At 28.5% G+C, this 17,736-nt stretch overlaps 5 protein-coding genes across 12 annotated transcripts in view; 2 read left to right on the forward strand and 3 right to left on the reverse strand.

The window, feature by feature from the left end:
- Nucleotides 1-6,634, forward strand: part of LOC118065782 (uncharacterized) — a 33,126-nt gene extending 26,492 nt beyond the window's left edge. For all 8 annotated transcript variants that reach the window (XM_035081285.1, XM_035081282.1, XM_035081280.1 and 5 more), the window contains one exon: nt 3,273-6,634. In XM_035081285.1, coding sequence (XP_034937176.1) covers nt 3,313-4,995 — 1,683 coding nt within the window. In that variant the 5' untranslated portion in view covers nt 3,273-3,312 and the 3' untranslated portion in view covers nt 4,996-6,634. The remainder of the gene's footprint in view (nt 1-3,272) is intronic.
- A 682-nt stretch (nt 6,635-7,316) lies between these two features.
- Nucleotides 7,317-10,014, reverse strand: LOC118065808 (leucine-rich repeat-containing protein 45-like). Its single transcript, XM_035081328.1, has 3 exons — nt 9,614-10,014; nt 7,576-9,537; nt 7,317-7,487 (listed from the first exon to the last, which is right to left on the reverse strand). Exons 1-3 carry the CDS (start codon nt 9,703-9,705, stop codon nt 7,403-7,405), a joined length of 2,139 nt encoding a protein of 712 aa, XP_034937219.1. The 5' UTR covers nt 9,706-10,014; the 3' UTR covers nt 7,317-7,402.
- Nucleotides 10,015-10,122: 108 nt separating this feature from the next.
- ERp60 (disulfide-isomerase A3) lies at nt 10,123-12,363 on the reverse strand. Its single transcript, XM_035081329.1, has 3 exons — nt 12,030-12,363; nt 11,686-11,917; nt 10,123-11,571 (listed from the first exon to the last, which is right to left on the reverse strand). The coding sequence occupies exons 1-3, from the start codon at nt 12,200-12,202 to the stop codon at nt 10,471-10,473; spliced, it is 1,506 nt and encodes a 501-aa protein (XP_034937220.1). The 5' UTR covers nt 12,203-12,363; the 3' UTR covers nt 10,123-10,470.
- A 155-nt stretch (nt 12,364-12,518) lies between these two features.
- On the forward strand, nt 12,519-17,663 carry LOC118065779 (DNA fragmentation factor subunit alpha-like). Its single transcript, XM_035081276.1, has 3 exons — nt 12,519-12,814; nt 15,678-15,860; nt 15,942-17,663. Exons 1-3 carry the CDS (start codon nt 12,799-12,801, stop codon nt 16,370-16,372), a joined length of 630 nt encoding a protein of 209 aa, XP_034937167.1. The 5' UTR covers nt 12,519-12,798; the 3' UTR covers nt 16,373-17,663.
- On the reverse strand, nt 12,943-14,724 carry LOC118065777 (D-beta-hydroxybutyrate dehydrogenase, mitochondrial). The gene is made up of 6 exons (XM_035081275.1): nt 14,302-14,724; nt 14,068-14,151; nt 13,824-13,998; nt 13,629-13,750; nt 13,459-13,563; nt 12,943-13,371 (listed from the first exon to the last, which is right to left on the reverse strand). Exons 1-6 carry the CDS (start codon nt 14,515-14,517, stop codon nt 12,973-12,975), a joined length of 1,101 nt encoding a protein of 366 aa, XP_034937166.1. The 5' UTR covers nt 14,518-14,724; the 3' UTR covers nt 12,943-12,972.
- Nucleotides 17,664-17,736: the final 73 nt, after the last annotated feature.

The following is a 17,736-nucleotide window of genomic DNA, read 5'->3' on the forward strand; positions in this document are numbered from 1 at the left end:
TTTCTTTAGAAACACTCAGCTTCAGGAAGGATAAATAGGATTCAGGTATATACTTAAAACTCATTTCATGGAAAACATCGTCAGGCATCTGATTTTATTTATTTTTTTTTTCTTTCATTTTTATGCACCATTTCCAAGCAATCACTCAATATTACAATGTGCTTTCATAAACATGTTCCGTATTTATCTTATGTACTTAAATATCTCTTGGCAAAACTTCCTGGTTCTGCTAATCAATTTTTTTTTAGCTTTTATTCCTAAAAAACTAGATTGATTAAATAGTGAGTGTTAAGTATTACGTCCCTGAAATCTATAAATTCACTCTAATTTTATTCCAATTTTCTTGCAATTGTATATTGCTACAAGAATTTGTTATTCAATTTCCCTATCGATAATCACTCGCCTGGTTATTCTGAGAATTCAAGACGTTTTGCACAGCAGTCATTTCTACTTTTATACGTTATATATTATTACACTATTACATGCCAAATTGCATGTGTAATTTTATTTCATTATAAATAAAAATATATCTTACATTTTTTTTATTGTTTAAGTATTCATTTTTTCAAGTGGTCATTATTTAAAAAATTCTTCATAAAATCAGCAATATTCTTTAACACAATAAATTAAGTTTTATTAAATAGAATTTTAAAAATTAATTATTACATTTATTATCAATTGTTTCTCTCTTTTTTTTTTTATTCGAGTTTTATGACTTGTTAATATTTACAGTTCTAGTTTCTGACTTTTTTAAATTGTTATTACTTAAATATATATTATTTAAGTAACATGAAATCCAACTAAACACCGTTATATACGTTGAATAGAAATGAGTTCATGTCATACTTAGAAATTCGACTTAATTGAAAAAGTAAAAAATAAGAAAACCGGAAAAGAGAAAATATTTTATATATTATGCTTTTGAATGATATTTTTTTTCATAAGAATTTGACCCCAAAATCGTGATTCTACTCTGAGAAGTATTTATGAGGATTTAGAGCATTGATAAAATGAAAATAAATATATTAATATTCATGGGATATTTTTTCATAGAATGATGGAAAAAAAAATCTATTACAGGATTATGAATGTCATAAACAAATTATCATAAAATTACATCATGTCAAAATCTTTTACATTTATTTATTTTATTTTTTTTTTATTTTCCGTTTAAGTGCAACTAAAATTCTTCTTAATGTTTAATATTTTCATTATATTATTAAGATAAAAAATTAATTACTTTTTTTAATGTTTCTTTTTTTTTGTTCTTTTGAAAAAAACATGTGTACAAGATAGTAAGATTTTTCTTCTTTAACATCATCATCATTTACTGAATAAAATAAAAATATTATTCAATATTCCAATAAAACAAGAAATATATTTCTACGAATACTATTGTAAATGACTTCCACTAATTAATTTTATAAACTGAATAATATTGGGCAAGAATTTTTATCTGCATTCCTTTACATAATTATTCTTATTACATATTCAAAAAACAAATCTTTGATTTTAAAAATTCATTATAAATGTTTAAATCCTTTGTTAATAAACAAACAAACGAACATATGATAATATAATAAAGTGAAACAGACCATTTAAAATTTCGACATTGTTATATAAAATTAAATTTTTATTATTTAGACATTTTACGATTTAAATGAGAAATCAGTTAATGATAATAAGTATTGTTTTTTTGTGATTAAAGATAAAGTATAGATTCTTGGACATTTAAATTATGCGTAATTGTGGTGCTTACATATATGTACAAGCCACTATGATCACGACAAACTTCTAAATGGGGGCTTGGCCTTCTGGCATTGCGACATACGACTCTTGAAGTCGCGAACTCACGATGTATGGCGAGCAAATAAGCGATTCAATTTCGCGGAAGTTCGCTTTCGCGTAACTCCACAAATACTATCAGTATATACTTTGACACACGTGTCGACATAGTTGATTGCCCTGAACGTATAACAACCTTATAACATCACAAATAAAAAAAAAATTCTAACAATTACTATAATCAATCATAATAATAATAATAATAATACTCATTATGAATTTTTTTAAAAAAATAAATAATAACATAGAATTGCAAATATTTATTTGAAGCATAATTAAAAATACTTAACCTTAATTTTTTCTCAAATGAATAAATACGAAACTGATGATTATTTTCCAAGAATTTATAGAGATTATGTTACCAACAGTGTGTAACTCGTTGATTAGATGTATTTCCATTTCCGTTGGGAAAATATGTTTTTGATTGCACGTTGTGTCGACTTGATGACTTCTCTGTTATAGCAGCGTTAGATTAAGTATAAATGATTATTATTGAATTCCCAGAAGATAGACAGTAGCATCTAGAGTTAGTTACGAATAAAGCATAAAGACTTGGAAAGAGCGGAGCAAACAAAATGAAGCGGCTTGGTTGCGTGCAAAAGATCTTTAGCGGTCCTTCGTCGCGCCTCATCAATAGGTCATTCTAAGAATCTTGCCGGCAAAGTTTAGATATGATGTACTGTCAAGCGTAGCTTGCTCTTTCGTGACGAATTCGAAGAATCGAGTGTTTCCGCCTTCGGTAGCTGCCCATGATGTGTATGTTTTCATATTATTTCATTATTTTTTTTCATTTCTGTGTCGGTATTCTTCAAGTATTACGATAAAAGTGTGTTGGTAAATCATCTTCTCCACACGCTGATTGATTACTTTATCAATCTCTTGTTTAATTCTTATATTTTCATTATTCTTCGTAAAACTTCGATTAACAAGAATAACTTTATTAATTGATTAAATTCTTGTTATTGTAATCTTCATGATATATTTTTCATATATAATCTGTTTTAATATTTGTGTTGAAATGCTAAGAGGATCTTTTTTTTCTTCTTTTTTTTTTTTGATAAAAAAAATCATCATTGATAAAAATGATTGAATGAAGTCAACATTTCTACGAAAAAATTAAAGTGTGTCTCTAATTCACAATTAAAATTATTGATAAACTTTTTATCGAGTGTCCCAACTTGGGATAGAAGATGTTATCATATTATATAGGGATATTTATGTCTTCAGTTACATTGATTCTCCTCTTTCTATCTGGGATCTGTACTAGATATTCAACACACCATTTAATATAGTGTTACTATTTCTTAAGCAAAATGATATCATCAATATTTTAAAAGAGTTATTATAATTAAATGATATCTTAATTGATAAATACAAGTAGCTAAAATGTGCTTCAAAAAATTAATAATTTATTTAAATGTTTTCAGGAGTCTTGCTGATTATGTCGACAAATTTCAATAATTCAAGATGCTGACAGTCATGTGTCCAAACTGCCGACTCCGATTTCCTGCACATGGTTGTTGTAATCCTAGTTCAAAAATTGAAGATTCAACTATGCAATCACTAGATAGTAGTGGAAATTATTATAGCTGTGGTGGTCTGTTAGTACCCCGTGGCTACCATAGTGGTGGAGGATGCATTATCAACGCTCCAACAATTATTCATGGGCCTGCAATTATTCAATCAAATGGTCAAAATGGTACAAACAAAATAGAAGCACCATCAGGTATTTTTAGTACTGATCAGTTAATGAAAAATCAAGAGAAAAATATCATCAATTTATCTGGTTTACGATCAAGTCCAGAATGTCAAATTAATAAGACTTGTGATCTTGCTGGTAGTACTATGACAATTACAACACCTAAAATTCAATCAGGAGGTTGTTTAATTCAAAGTACAGATTCTGAAACTTTCCTTCAAAGTCCAAGAATTGAAATCAGGCCTAAGTTATCAGGAGGTGGTTGTTTAGTACAAAAAAGGCTGTCTACCGAAGATTCTCCAAGTCAAGTTATTTTTACTGATAATGGATGTGTAGACACTTTATCTGACATTAAATATTTTGAAGATAGTTCATTTACGGAAGATAAATTGGAAGATTTGATATTACCACCGAGTGGTTGTCAAGAATTACCTGGAATCCGACGTAATTCAAGTACCAAGTCACCAGTTAATGATTTATCGTCTGCTCCTCAAGATAAAAATTCAACTGCGAACTCTAACCATCATAAACTTTCTTCTGGATGTTGTTGCAGTTCAAAATTAAATTCTTGTCATGGTAATTTACCAACTAACCCATGTCAAACATCAACATCCGTTGTAAATGGCGTGGAAGCCCGTAAATCTTCAAGCACTGATGATCCAGGAGCCGTCCAAATCCAAGTGAATGCAACCATTCAATTACCACCGAACGTTGGACAATGTACCGTAAATATTACAGCCATGACGAGTCCAAATATTGCAGATGGAGGAGTCAATGGAGCTGTTAGGAGCAAAAATAATTTTAACGGTGGAGGTTTAGTGCAAATGGATAATAATCCGACAGTTCTTGGAGAAAACGAGAGAAGAGAAGACGCCCCAACAACTCCAGTCTCTTGGTTAATGCCATTCCCATGGGGATTTGACACCTATCCTCAAGATAAAGATTTGGTTAAGTTGGCAGAGATCAAGAGACTATTACACACTAGTGGGTGGTACCACGAAGGACTTAGCTGGCAACAGAGTGAAAATCTTCTTAAAAATGTTCCTATTGGACGATGGTTAATGCGAGACAGTTCTGATAGTCGATATACCTTTGCAATCTCAGTTCAAACTAATCGTGGTCCTACTTCTGTTCGAGTTCATTATTTTTTTGGACAATTTCGACTTGATGCTGAACCAAGACTTGTTCTTGCCATGCCTTTATTTGATTGTCCGATAAAAATGCTTGAACATTATGTCGAATACTCGAGAATAGAAGAGAATAGACGAGAAGTTTGGGTAGATTACAGTGGACAACTTTACAGTCAAATTTATTTAACTAAGCCACTTATTAAACAAGTTAGATCTTTATCACATCTCGCTAGACTTGTTGTTAATAAAAATAAACTTAACACTGACCACCTTCCTTTACCAATCAAAAATTATCTTGCTGAATATCCTTATTCATTTTAAAAAGTTTATAAAAAAACTAAATAAAATTAAGTAGATAAATTAATAAATAATCATTAAAAAAAAATAATTTGCATCTTCCAAATGTTTTAAAATTATTTATTTCTATATTGATAATCATTTGTGAAAACATCTATCTTAAGTCTAGGGTTGTCAATAAAAATAATAAACTCAATTATCTTAAAAATAAAAAATTTTCATTAAACAAATGTGTAATAAATTTTAAAAAGTTTTTTTTTTGTTCCATTGCAATTGTAATTTAAAAAATAACAGTCATGATTTTATGACCAAAGAAAATTATTAAAATGAAAGTGATAAACAAATGTGGATAAGTAATCAGAAAAAAAATCATTATAAAATGTGCTAAAAATCCTCGACTTAGTAATGATATTCAATTAAAGATATTTTGTTTTATTTATTTATCTGTGTGTATGTTGATAAATGAATTTAACTTTTTGTAGTCAAAACAGCATAATATTTGCAATCTAAGATAGTAAATGAACTGGAAAAAGAAAAAAAAAACATTCATAAAATCGAGCCTCAATTTAAAATAAAAATAACAACTAATATGATGAAAATTATCAATGGTATTTAATTATTGATCGACGCTTCAAAAAAAATATAATAAAATTTATTTGGGTACCTTATACATACCCTGAAATGACTTACTAATTGTTAGACAAATTCAACTTGATTTAAGTGGTATTTCTATGTTAAATTTATCAAGTAAATTTTTGTCTTAATTAGTCAATTATATAAATCAAGTATTTAATATATATATATATATATAATATTAAAAATAATAATATTAATAATTTAGACTTTGTGCCTTGATGGATTTGTCATAACTCTAAAATAAAATAAAAAGACAGCTGTACAAGAATGAGTCAAAATGTACATTAGCTAAGAAGTTATTACATACATAAGTCAAGCACGTGCCTGAGATTGGAATATCTAGATCGTGCACTGTCGTATTACAGATATTAAAATGTTATGCCGTTGAAAGATAAGTAATCATGTGCTTGAGAGTAAAGGCGTGGTCACTTATATGTTCAATTTCAACGACAACGAGGATTGTATACGAAACAATTAGTAAAATAAATCTCTAAAATATATATATATATATGAATATACATATATATTTTTGTCTTCTATGAGTGTATGATATACTTAATGCCTCGATTTACATTTTATTGTTATGAGCGTCAAGATCATAATTTATGATATCAAGTATCTCTACATTAGAGAAGTGATGACATTGATGTTATGTGTAACATGAATTTGTTGCAAACATCTTGCAATGTTTATTTAATGAATTGTGTGTATGTATGTATACTTTTTATCGTAGAAAATTTGTGATGAATATTATTAAAAATTGTGAAATAATAATAATTTTTTCTCAAAAAAAAATATTGCAGCAGCTCAGTATACATATTCTATGACTCTTAAAAATATTTTAAGAGTATTCATTTTTCCCTATTGGCTTATTAAGAATTGAGCCATACCAAGCTTTTATTACTGCCATTTTAATAAAATGATAAGGTTTTTTTTACGTAATTTATTATAGTCAATTGTGACAAATATTATTTATGTAAACGAATTTTTTGGAACAAATTAATCCAAAAAAGTGAAATGATTTTGTAGATATTATTTATCTTTTGCTGTTATTATTTTCACTATTACTATTAATTATTTGATTATTATTCTTATGAGTAGAAATAATAATATTATTATTAAACTAATTGATTAATTAACTTTATCCTACGAATCTGTATTTTTTTTTCCCAATACACTCATATCTTACTTTGTGTTAAGTAATTAATATGTGGTTGTAACAGAATAAATAAGAAAATTATTATATTTTATATCATAACTTTGATGTATAGAAAAACAAGTTAAATTATTAAAAAAAATTATTTATTATCATCAAATTGATTAAATTTATTTTCTAATTACCTAAATCATTACAAATTTTGCAATTCTATTAATGAACAATTGCAATACATTATAATTAAAATACATTGACTGAATATTTCTTTTATTCAGATAACAGAAAAAAAATGAATTGTCAGTATATCATTTTACATAAAAGTATGTACGGTCAATATACTTGAAAGAATTTTGATGATTTCACTTGCTGAACAATTTAATCAAGTAATAGAATAGTTGGGTAAAATCATTATTAAAAACTTTTTAATAATGATAGAACAGTTAATTCATAAATAAATACTGGTAAAATAAAGTACTAGTAATACGGCAAAGTAATAAATAAACATTCAGTACGAATAATCTTATATTTCTAAATAAATATTAATAATAGATCATTTTAATACAAAAGTGTAAAATATAAATTAATAATGAAAAATTTACTAAATTGTTCATGAATTATTTTAATTATAAAAGGAAAATGTCATGTAATTAATGTTGCATCCATTGGATTCAGGTACTTGCTAAATGCTGCATATAACTGACCAGCTCGTTGTGCTTCTCTAGCTCTAGATTAAAATAATCATAATTACGATAATTAAAAATTAGTATCAATTATTTTTAAAGAAAGAAAAACATAGTGTAAAGAATACTCACTTTAAATCATTTAAATCCTGTTCTCTATTAGCTATAATTTCTTTTAAGTGTTTATGTTCTCTTTCTCTGGCTCTAATATCATCAGCATGACTTAATTGAATCTCATTGATTTGACTATTCAATATGGTAATTTGTTGATTCATTTTTTGTATTTGAACATCTTGCTCTTTAAGTCTTGATCGTTCTTCAGTCAACTCTTGTTTCAGTCTTGCAGTTTTATTTTTTTCTTCATTCAATTCTTCTTTCAATAAATCATAACGTCTTTGTGGTTCTATTAATTCACCTTGTAGAGCATTAACTTGTCTCTTTAAACTAGCTATGGATCTTTGAGAATCAGTAAACTTGTCTTCAAGTAATGTTTTTTCATTTTTTAATTTTTGCAAACAATCTTCTAATTTATTATACTTTATATTAATCTGCTCAAGATCATTTAATTTTGATTTAACATCAGATAAATTGGTTAATGTGTCACGTAACTCTGTACGAGTCTTTTGTAATTGTGCTTGACATTCTTCTAACGCTTGTGTTGTCTCTTTTAAAGTATTTTTTAAAACATTCAGATCTAATTTATGTTTATTTTCTTTTTCTTCAAATTCTTTTTTTACTTTATGAATTTTTATACGACTTTGCGCAATAATATTTTTATAATATTGTGATTCATTTATTAATTTTTCTCTCAAAGAAATAATTTCTACTGAATTATCGTGAATTTCACGTTCGTATCGATTAACTTTGGTCTCCCATTCCTTATTTTTTAATACAACAGTCTTGTGAGTTTCCTCTAGTTCTTTATACATTTTTTTCCAATTTTCTTCATTAATTTTTTGAGTTTCTATTAAATTAGAAATCTCTTTTGTTTTTTCTAAAACATAATTTTCATGCTTATCCTTTAATTCATTCATTTTTTGATGTAGTTGATTTATTAAAGATTTTGCTGAATCAATTTCCGTATTTTTGACAGAAATTTCATCTGTTAAAAGATCTACAAATGATGTACGATCGTGAAGAATTTTATTTAATGCAGAAATTTTCCTATTTAAATCTGAATCTTTTGAATTATCTTCTTCTACAGCTATATCAGTGTTTGAATGGAAATTAGCTGATTCATTCTTTTCGTTTTTCTTTTCGAAAATATTTAAAGCTACAATGGAAGTTGAATTTAAATTTGTATTGTCATATTTAGGAGATTGACGTATATGATTTTCCATTTGATGTTTTTCTTTTGATCGTTTATTTACATTGGATACTTCTGATTCAACAAATACATTACTATTATTCCTCAATTTTTCATGGTTTTCTTTAAATATTGCTTCACTAGCTTCTTCTATGTCTTTCATCATATTTATTTGAGAAACAATTTTTCTGCTCCGATTTTTGTAAGTGTAATTGTCAATAGTTTCGATAACTTCGTTAGGTATACAATTACCACGTAAGCTCATTTTTATAATGCTATTATTTTCTTTCATACCATTCAACAATAATTGTCCTCCTTGAACACCTAAGGTATTCCATGCTAAATTAAGTATTTTTATCGATTTATTTTTTTTCAAGACATCACTTAAAAATTCAGCACAACGTGGAGTAATTTGGTTATATCTTAAATCTAATTCTTCAATATTATAATTTACACAAAGGCCTTTACAAAAATTTTCAAAATCTTCAATATTTGTCCCTAAATTGTTCCACTCTAAATAAAGACATTTTAAAGTATTATTATGGTGAAAAATATATCCTAATTGAGATACTATAGGACCAGTTATATTATTTCCTCTTAAATTCAGGTAAGTTATATTTGTGCCTTGTTGAAGAGCATCAAAAATTTTAGATAGGCCTTTAGAAACAAGCATACAATCACTAAGATCGACTAATTTTATTTTGCAGCTTGATGCAAGAACTCGACCAATAACTTCACAAACTGGCACAACAATTGATAAACAAGGTAGTCGTAATTCTCCGGTAGAACTACAAACAAAAAAAAATTATATAATACAATGTTATAATAATTTATATTATGAGTAGAAATTTGTTCATTGTTTACCTGGCAATTTTCATGGCATTTGAGATTTCTATTGGTGGACATACTCCAAATTTTGTACACAATTGATTGAATAACTCATAATCACTTATCATTTTGAATAATTATGCACAAACTTTTTATTTAAATAATTTATAAATTAACGTTTAAATTGTATATTCTTATGACGCTTACGCATAACCTGATGTGTAGTTAGAACTATTATTTTTATTAATATATCTGAGATATTGAATCATAATTATATGATTGCATAAATTTTTAATATATTTTTTAAAAAATATGCATTTTATTATAAATATTCTTATTATTAATTCAATCAACTTTATAATAAACAGCTCAATTTTTCTGTCAGTTTTTTTATTAAATAGTAAACAATAACTAGTTCATAAAAAATCCTCTAGAGGCTTCAGAATCGTGTGGAGCCATATTGTTTTATACGATTTCCGTAATTTAAATAATAAAATTGTGCATATTAATGAGAAGAAATTTCAAATAAAAGAACGACAGCAAAATTAATTAAAAAAAATTATTATGTTGAATTTATTAATTTCTTATTGTATAAACAGAATGTTAATGTACTCATATTTTACATCTATTTTAGTTTAAAAATAAGATGGAATAAGATCACTTCATTGACAAGGATACATGGTACAATATTTCCTTAAAAATATTACAAACTGTACCATTAAATTATTTTTTTCCTTACCATAAAAATTTTCATTAATTTGACATGGAAACACAGCTTAATGTATATCAAGCTTAATATTATTAAGCTTACATACAATTAGATATAAAATATGTCATCTAACATTACACAGAGAAAAATAGATAGTAAAAATAAAGTTTACAATAGAAAATTTTTACAACTCATCACTAGGAGCTTTAACAGCATTTCCTTTTCTATCGAAGCCTTTAAGTTTATCAGTCGAATGTTGAGCGATGTACTTAACAAAGTCATCAAGTTCACGGCCACCTTCATATTTAACTGGTGAATCTTTAGAATTTTTCGGTACCCAGTAAAGAGTAGGGAATCCTTGAACTGTGAAATGTGGTGGTACATCATTGGCAGTAGCATCCATTTTAGCAATCACAACATCCTCTTTAGCCATTTTATCTCCCAACTCATCAAAAACTGGAGCAAGTTTCTTACAATGTCCACACCATGGTGCATAAAACTCAATCAATACATCAGAATCAGCTTTGGTAACAACTTCATCAAAGTTCTTAGCGACGACTACCTTCACATTACCTGAGTTATCTTCTGGAATTGGTTCTGATTTAATAAATGGCTCTAAATTACCAGCTTCCAAGTCTTTCATGAATTTTTCTAGATTTTCAACACTGAATTCATCTTTAAGAATGAATTTCTGGCCTTTGTCATCTTTAGCAAGAACAACAGGTTTTTCACTCTTGCTAAATTCTACTCCAAAATCATTTAATTCATGTTGGAAGTCATCTTTATTTGAAATAGCAAAGTTGAAAGTTGGGAAATCTTTAGCTACTTTCATAACTCTGTTACGCCAGTAATTAGTGCCTTTAGGATTCTTAACATAATCAACTGCATAATAAGCAACAACGAGAGGGTTGTTAAATGACATAGCGTTATCACGTGTGCGAATGCCACATAAACCAAAGTAGTTCTTCGTAATAAACTCGTTAATATCACTTACAGAATCTCCACCTTCATATTTAAGCATATGAGGTTCAAACTTATTTTGGAGAAGTTTTGGTCGGTATAAAACAATATTATTTTTCATCTTTTCCTTTTCTAAGATCGATTTCACTGTAGTATGAGCAAAATTGGCTTTCTCACGGAGTTTCTTAGCAACTGAATGGAATGAGTCGGCAAGAGGTGATTTTTCTTTTTCAAAGAAACCAACAATGCTGACTTCATCACCGCTGAGGAATGTTTTTAAGTCTTCTGCTGTTTTGAGTTCTTTGGAAGCAGGTCCAACTTGAGCCTATAATCCAAAAGAAATTATTGAAATGATTTTATGACAGTAATATACATTTTCTCTTTATCTATTGATTTTTTTATTCTTTTCAAATATGATTAAAAAATTAAAAATACTGACCTTCATATATTTAACAATTCCTTTAGCTTCACGTGGTCCATTATAATCAGCAACAACTTCACTCTTAGAGAAGATTTTCAATGTTGGATATCCACTTACTCCATATTTTGAGCAAGTATCTTTTCCAGCTTCAGTACAATCAACTTTAGCCAAAGTAATTGGTGGTACATTGCCTTTCAACGTTCCAGCGGCTTCAGCATATTCTGGCTTAAGTCGTTTACAGTGACCACACCTGACAAAGAAATTGAAAAATAATTATCATTGATAGAGTAATAAATATTACTAATTAACATTTAATACACATTTTGAAATAATTATGAAGAAGTTTTTGGTTATATACTTACCAAGGTGCATAAAACATAACAAGTGTGTTGTCATGGCGATCTAATTCAATGGTAAAATCTGCATCAGTAAGCTCCAAAACGTCTTCTTCACCGGCGTGGACTCCAAAAGCCAGTAAACACAATAAAAAAAACTTTGCTAGCATAATTAAATTGTTATAAATCTTGTAACTCATAAATTTAAAACAATACTAATGTATATGCAATGTGGATAATGAATTTTTGTAGAGCTAAGCAAGATTTATATTACTCTTCTTTTATTTTCTACGACACGTTTAAAACTGAAATAGCGAATCCCACTGCCTCGACGTGGCCCCTGTCGAAGTTGCCACCGGGTGTGAATTCTCTTAGTGTTGTCGACATTTGATTGGTTAAGAAAAATCCGTTCATATCCAACCGGAAATTTGATCGATATAAGCGCCACTAACGCGCCAATATTTAAATCAGAAAAATATTGTTCTTCTTCAACACAAAGAAAAATACTACTTTACATAAATCATCGTTTGCTGACATACTAGATAGACTTTATGTTGTGAAAACTTGAAATTCTATTTGTGCTTCTATCAACTTGGTATTTTTTGTTATTAGAAAACATTTTCTTTGATAACACAAATAACATTTAACGAAAGTAGACCGTAAAGTGTCAACTTGTCACGAAAATAGACCACATTGAAATAGAAGATACATAGATACCAACATTTTTTGAGGTTATCACAGATTTTGTGAAAATTATCAAAAAAAATTTTTAAATAATAATGATTTTATTATTTGGATGATAAATTATCAAGGTAACAAATGTCATTTTACGAAAAAGTACTCAATAATTGTCTATTTTTGTTGTTGTAGATAATAACTCTTATCTGATTTTATTTTATTACTTAGATAAATTTAAATAATCAATTATTTAGAGACTAAATTAGATTCTTGTTATAGTTTTGATAAGAAATTAATCTACATAAAGGATATCATAAACAGATTTTGGGAAATGATCACTAACAAATGCTTGTAATCTCTCTTTTCGAGTAACAGGTGTGTATCTTTTTAATGGAAATGTCTTAACTGTTCCATCAACTAATGCTCGAAGAACTCGAGTTAAATCAGCTTCAGGACCTTTTGTATATTTTTCCAATGCTAACATTTCTTTTTGGAATAATTGCTCTCCATACTCTTTTCGTGTTTGAGGATCTAATTGAATCCACATATCTCGTGCTTGATTTAAGAGAGCAACATTGTCTTTTAACCATGCATTTCCAGAAACATATTCACCAGTTTCAACAATAACAACATCTACTCCCCATCGACGCATTTCCAATCTAAGGCAAGATCCCCAAGCTCCTAATGCCGCCTAAAAATATAAATAGTTTATGAGCTGCATAAAATAATACCCAATGTAATACGATTAAGTATTTAACTGAATGATAAAATAACTTACTACATTAGCACATTGAATGCCTCGTACAGGACTTGGAATTCTAGCCAAAATACTTGATACCAAAATAATTCGTCCCTTACAGCGTCGTATTAATGGTAGAAATACCTAGTAATATTATTAAAAAAACATGTTACTTTTAATTAAAATTTTATTTTTATTTCTTTACCTACTTGAGTCATTCGTGCGATGCTAATAAAATTAACATCAACACTTTTCCTTAAAACTGAGAGAGGAACCCATTCACATTCACCTAAAGTAACCCAAGCATTAGCATGAATTAATGCCCATAGACCTAAAAAAATGTTAACACATGAAATATTTAAAATAATATAATAATGATAAATGATAAGAAAATGAAAAAAAACCTGGTGCACCATCCGGCAAATTTTCGTTAACATACAAAAATGTTGAGTGAATATCTCTTTCACTTGTGATATCTAATTGTAAAATATGTAACCTTCCTGAAGCTTCTTTTTTTAGTTTTTCCACTTTATCTTCGTTCTCTAACTTGTCTTGAAAACCAGCAAAAACCGTGAAACCCTGAACACATATTTTTATATTATTTTATGAAAAATTAAATAGTAGTTTGAATACTTGACAACAACTTACTAATTCATCAAATTTTCTTGCTACAGCATAGCCAATTCTTGAGTCACATCCAGTAACAAGGACAGCTTTACCAGCTGCAGTAATCTACCAAATAGCTTAATTAATATTAATTTCAATTAAAAACTGAAGTATTAATTAAATCAGATTGACTTTAAAATTATCTATATTATTTGAATTCAAGAATATTCATGATTAATTCCAAATGAGTTTGAATAGAAAATTAAAAAAGTTTACCTTCAGATTATGGTAGAAAAGAGTGAAACCCACCGACAATGATAGAAATAGTAGAAATAATACAAAACTGGATGTTTGTGAAATTCCTAATGTGTTTAGAATAGCAGCTAGAATCACTGAAATCGCATGAGAAAATGCGACAGGTAATAAACATCTTTCTACAAGTTCCCATGTCTGACTATCATCAGGCTCTTCAGTAACTTTTGCTGGAGCCATTTCGATTTTGGCAAAAAATTATCCTTATTTTATTACAACTATACTTGTTCGAATTCGTTAAAATCATTCGATTTTACAGATCGAAATTATAACTTGTCTTAGCTAGGCCTGAGCTAACTTTAAACTGGAGTTAGTGTCTCATTTTGTAGTAAGTACTATAAATAATCTCAGAGCTGTAGCTTCAATTTGTGGTATCATTTAGTCTCAAATTAATGTCTAAAAAAAAGATCATTATTCGGTCGTTATGAAAATTTTAGATTCCCAAAAGAATATCATGTTGAATAATTGAAACGGTGAGATGTAGTGAAGGTTAATGAGCTAATAATTTAAAAAAGTTTGGAATTATTTATCAATGTCATGAGAATGCACCTAGGTCGAAAATGCATGTGTATTTCAAGAGAAACATTGCGCTTCGGTCAGGGTAAAAAAGTAGTTGAAGGAGGGGCAAGGTTATTGATTTCATCGTGGTGGTTGCCATTCTAGAGTGGGGATTGGGATTGTCATGGTACTATATATACAATGGTAGTCTGCGAGGAGTATAAATAGGCAGGGTGGTTGCACCATTGACCCAGTGCTAGTTGGATTATCACACGGTTGGGTGGGTGGTTGGTAGCTTCAGTACGATCGCCTCAACTTTCACACCCAAGTCCTAGTATTTTTGATTCTTCACTGGATAAACAAATCGTCCTGTGTTGACGTCAAGAAAGTTGTTCATTTTTTATTTCCTTCATTTTCGAAGATTTAATTAAGTGAAAATGAAAAACATCTAAGGTGTTGATACTAAACATTAATTCAACAAAAATATATAGTTATTAAAATAATTTAAAAGCTCAATTACAATCCTCGAGACACTGCCCACATTTGACCTGTTCTTCAAAATTAATATTCCTCATAGTTTGACATCCGTTGATAGCCGAAAAAAAAATACTAAGTGATTCTAAATTATTACTAATAAGATAACACCAATAATAAGTCAACGACTTTTTATATAGTGTATAAAATTAAAAGATTAATAAAGCACAAATTAGTGGTTTTTGTTTAACGTATGAAATACGTTGGTGCCTATATAAATAATTAAACCCTGCTAAGTTTAGTACAAAATAATGCATTTTTAAATAAAGTGTGTGATTGTGTATAATAAATCATATTGACTTTTAAAGTCAAGATGTCAGAGAATACAGCCATCATCGCAGTATCTGGAAATCCTTATAAGATCGTTGACTGCTCTCGAGAACGAAGAAAAGGAATAACTGCCTCTTCTTTAGAAGAACTGACCAATGTAGCAAGAAATAGACTATCCCTTCCTGTTGATGCTGATTTAACAATTGTTTTAGAACAAGATGGTAAATTAAGAAATATCCTAGTATATTTTATTCATCATTACTTAGAAAAGTACTAAGTGAGAATGTCCTTTTGATTTTTAGGAACCGAAGTCGATGATGAAGAATACTTTGCAACACTTGAAAAGAACACAAGTTTAATGATACTTCAAGGTAACGAAAAATGGGCTGCACCTGGTAGCGCGAAGACTCCATCACGGTACGTAGTGGTTGACAATATAGACAATACTGATCACCCATCAGATGAGAGTACTCGACGCTATCGAAGTCCTATTGAACCACTTGTGTCAACGCTCCACGGAGATCCTTCTCATATTTCTCTACTTGGTGGTAACGACCTGGAGTTACTTAGTGACATGGATCCAGATAGTTTAGCTGACATCGTGCCTGATAGATTGTTTTTAGAACAATTAAAGCAAGCATCAGGCCGATTTTTGGCAGAAAAACGTCAAGCCCAAGAGTCAATGGCACTTCTCCAGATGTACGCAAGCAGTGGTGAGATGGAGAGGGCGTAGGCCATGTGGGGGGTGGGCGCCCTCACATTGGCCAACATGTATCGGGTGAGACGTCGAATCTTTTATAAAGGTCGACAGTTTCAACAGACCATGATTCTCTTTTGGAATTGAAGCCCAACCTATTGAATTAAATTAATGAATTGAAAAATTGTTAAAGTATTGACTGTGTGTCTTAACATAAATACTTATAAACATCATTCAGAATTCGCAAGGAATTACTGTGAAATTTAAGACACGAATGTAATAGTGATTTAGATGTTCGATTATATGTCGAGTGTTATGGATAGATAATAATATACAGATTAATGAAATATAAATTATTGTAGATAGAGAGTAAATTTTGGTCATTTCTAGAAAGCAGAAATTCTTCTGGATTATTTGAATGATTGCTATGACTACATGAGTCACAGGATGCACCTCACGGAATTGTAAATCGATGCTCAGTAAAAAAAATACTATTTAAAAACGATTATTTAAAATCAATAATCGTTTTTATTGTTTCAATAAGTATTCATGAGTAATGTCAGTGATATGTTTCTCTGTATATTGTCATAATTAAGTAATTATTAATTATGTAATAGTCACGTAGGTTAATTTAGAATAGAAATATTGTAACAGCAATATTTTTAGGTAAAATTTCTCATCTTTATACTCACATAAAAATTTGATACAAGGACAAATCACTTTTCAATTTTAAAGTGAGTTAAAGTATTGAATTTTTTTATATAAAAATATTGCTACTTGAATAAATATAAGAACAATTAATGAATGTAGATATTACAAAGACTCAATAACATTTCATAAACAAAATAAATACGTACATCCCTAATGAAAAATTATTCATGTGCACAATCGTTGAATTGAGTGAATTTGTATCCTTAAAAACTCATATTACATAAATTATAGCCAACCATTGTCATCACAGTGAAGCTTTATACTTGAATGATCAATCAACTAACATTAATACCCATTTTATTTCAATCAAGAGCAAGTAAATAATTTAAGACTGAATTTGTAGAAAATATCACCATTAGATCATCAAGTCATTATTATTCATATAAAATAGTGATGTATGATTCCATTATAATTAATCGTCCGTGATGTCAGTTCTTTGATACCAAATAAAAATATGCATTTGATAAATAAAAGTATGACAAACCATGAATGAAAGTGATCGAACAAATATTTAAAAAAAAAACTTAAATAATATTTAGAAGCTTCTGATAAAGACTGTGTGCTAATACCCTGCCCCTTTCCTACATATATAATTGCTTAATAAAATCATTATCATTTAGATTCTTTGTCAATTACTTATTTACTATAATATACTTTTAATTTTATGAAAATTGTACAAATAGAATTAC

The sequence above is a fragment of the Chelonus insularis genome, unplaced genomic scaffold (genome assembly GCF_013357705.1).
Source record: "Chelonus insularis isolate UGA/USDA-ARS -01 unplaced genomic scaffold, ASM1335770v1 contig_323_pilon, whole genome shotgun sequence".
Taxonomy (NCBI): domain Eukaryota; kingdom Metazoa; phylum Arthropoda; class Insecta; order Hymenoptera; family Braconidae; genus Chelonus; species Chelonus insularis.